This window comes from Etheostoma spectabile, chromosome 24, assembly GCF_008692095.1.
Source record: "Etheostoma spectabile isolate EspeVRDwgs_2016 chromosome 24, UIUC_Espe_1.0, whole genome shotgun sequence".
Classification (NCBI taxonomy): domain Eukaryota; kingdom Metazoa; phylum Chordata; class Actinopteri; order Perciformes; family Percidae; genus Etheostoma; species Etheostoma spectabile.
This window is the reverse complement of record NC_045756.1, coordinates 1,641,666-1,643,525: the sequence shown is the minus strand read 5'-3', so window position 1 is coordinate 1,643,525 and position 1,860 is coordinate 1,641,666. Positions and strand designations below refer to the sequence as shown.

The following is a 1,860-nucleotide window of genomic DNA, read 5'->3' as shown; positions in this document are numbered from 1 at the left end:
CTTCTCGTTACACTGCCACCTACAGGTTCAGAATGCTCCTGATGACATATACACAGGCACATGTAACCAAACACTTTTTTGAAAACTAACAGCTGTAAGATGATACTTGTGAAACAGGAGAGGTTGAAATTTCCATTTATGAAAATAGCCACCCATGTGTAAACCCATGTTTTTTTTTTTTTTATTCTACAGGTTTCCATTGTTTTCTGCAGTCTACCTGATCTGCTTTGAGGGCAAAGAGGTAAAGGAGTTCATCACCTGTCTGCAGAACCACCCAGAGCATATGTGATGGGCCTGGCAGCATGTCCACTCCTGCTCCTTCAATAGCAATGTACTACCACTAGAGGGTGAAAGAGATTCATCAGATAGACACGCACAATACAACAAAGGGTTCTTTTACATGACATTATTTTTATTGGTGACATTTCATAATGGAGCCTGTATTTTTATTAGCTCAAAAAGCTATACTGGTTTAGCTCTTATTTTGTATAATGTTCTTTAGTGTTAATTTGGCTGGGAGTGGCGGCTGTTTAAAATATTTTTTAAGGCACTTTAAATACCAAAATAAATGGCTTCAGTTTGTACGGGGGTACATAAACGCAACATTGTTTGCCTGATTTACTTGTCACTACATGACAGTTTACAATCTTAAAATTGAAACTAAGAACAGCTGTTTTTTGTCATCCTGTAGAGTTTTCTTAATAAAATAAATTGATAAGAAACTGAAACTTTTTCTCTTTTATTTCTATAGAACCAAAATCATTTTAGGTAGTGATGGAAGAAGATGGTGTGTCCTGAACTTATACCTAGAAGCTGCCAGTCATTCCTGTGTTTACAGCTCTGTGATTGAGTTGTGTTAAATCCCACAGTCAGGCTGAAACCGATTCCCACGAGGGCAGCAGTAACTCGGGATGAGAAAGCAGATTAAAGAACAAAAAGCGTTCTTGTCCCTCCATCTCAACCATGTTACAGGTCGGACTGGGGAAACCTTTGATAGTCTCCCACCGCCTGCCTCTGTCTCCCATCACTGTCTCTATGCCAATTTTCTTTATGCCTGACTCTCTTATCACTGTCTCTCTGTGCTTGTTACATTACTTTCAAATTAAAAGTAAAATACACAAAGATATGAGCTGTGTTCGAAACTGTTCCCTATCACGGGAATAGTGTACTTTGTAGTAAGTTTACCATTTTGTAGTTGTGTTCAATATCTTAGTGGCTTCCCCTATAAAATACCCACATGCACAGCTAATTTGAGTGGATATACGATGTACCCTACATGTTATTCTCATGTGCCACACTGCAACGCGGCCAGGTTTGACAGGAGGAGGAAAAGAAGAAGCAGAAGCGCCTACGAAAATTGGAGAGGGCTTTTGTTTTGAAACAGTGAAATTGTATTTATGTATTGAGCGACAGTTTTCTATTTATTGACTGGTATCTTTTAATCTAATTGTATATTACAGTTCACTGTTTGTAATATGCAGCATCAATGTGCCCAAAATGAATTTACGACTAGTAACAATAAAGTGTATCATATATTCGTATGATACTAGGCGTGCTATGATACTTGACACAAATAACCGGCTACTGACGCAACATTTTTTTTTTTTTTAAATGTTCGAAATCTCATTAGGATGTTGCCTATATAGTTCACACTTTAATAAACACAATACAGGCAATAGTGAGTGGGTGAGTGAGTGAGTGAATGAATGAGGGAACGGTTTTGAACACAGCAATGGACATCAAGTCTGTCTTTCTCCATGTGTCCTTTGGTGGGTAACTTTCCAAGCCATGTCCCCCTGCAGGATGACAGGCCTCCATGTCCACGGCTGGCCAGATCCTAGAACATCAAAGGGTTCACTG

General features: G+C 38.9%; 1 protein-coding gene across 1 annotated transcript in view; it reads left to right on the top strand.

Annotated features, from left to right (window-relative positions):
• gpd1c (glycerol-3-phosphate dehydrogenase 1c) overlaps positions 1-569 on the top strand; it is a 5,427-nt gene extending 4,858 nt beyond the window's left edge. The window contains exon 8 of the mRNA XM_032506261.1: positions 193-569. Coding sequence (XP_032362152.1) covers positions 193-289 — 97 coding nt within the window. The 3' untranslated portion in view covers positions 290-569. The remainder of the gene's footprint in view (positions 1-192) is intronic.
• The last annotated feature ends 1,291 nt before the right edge of the window (positions 570-1,860 follow it).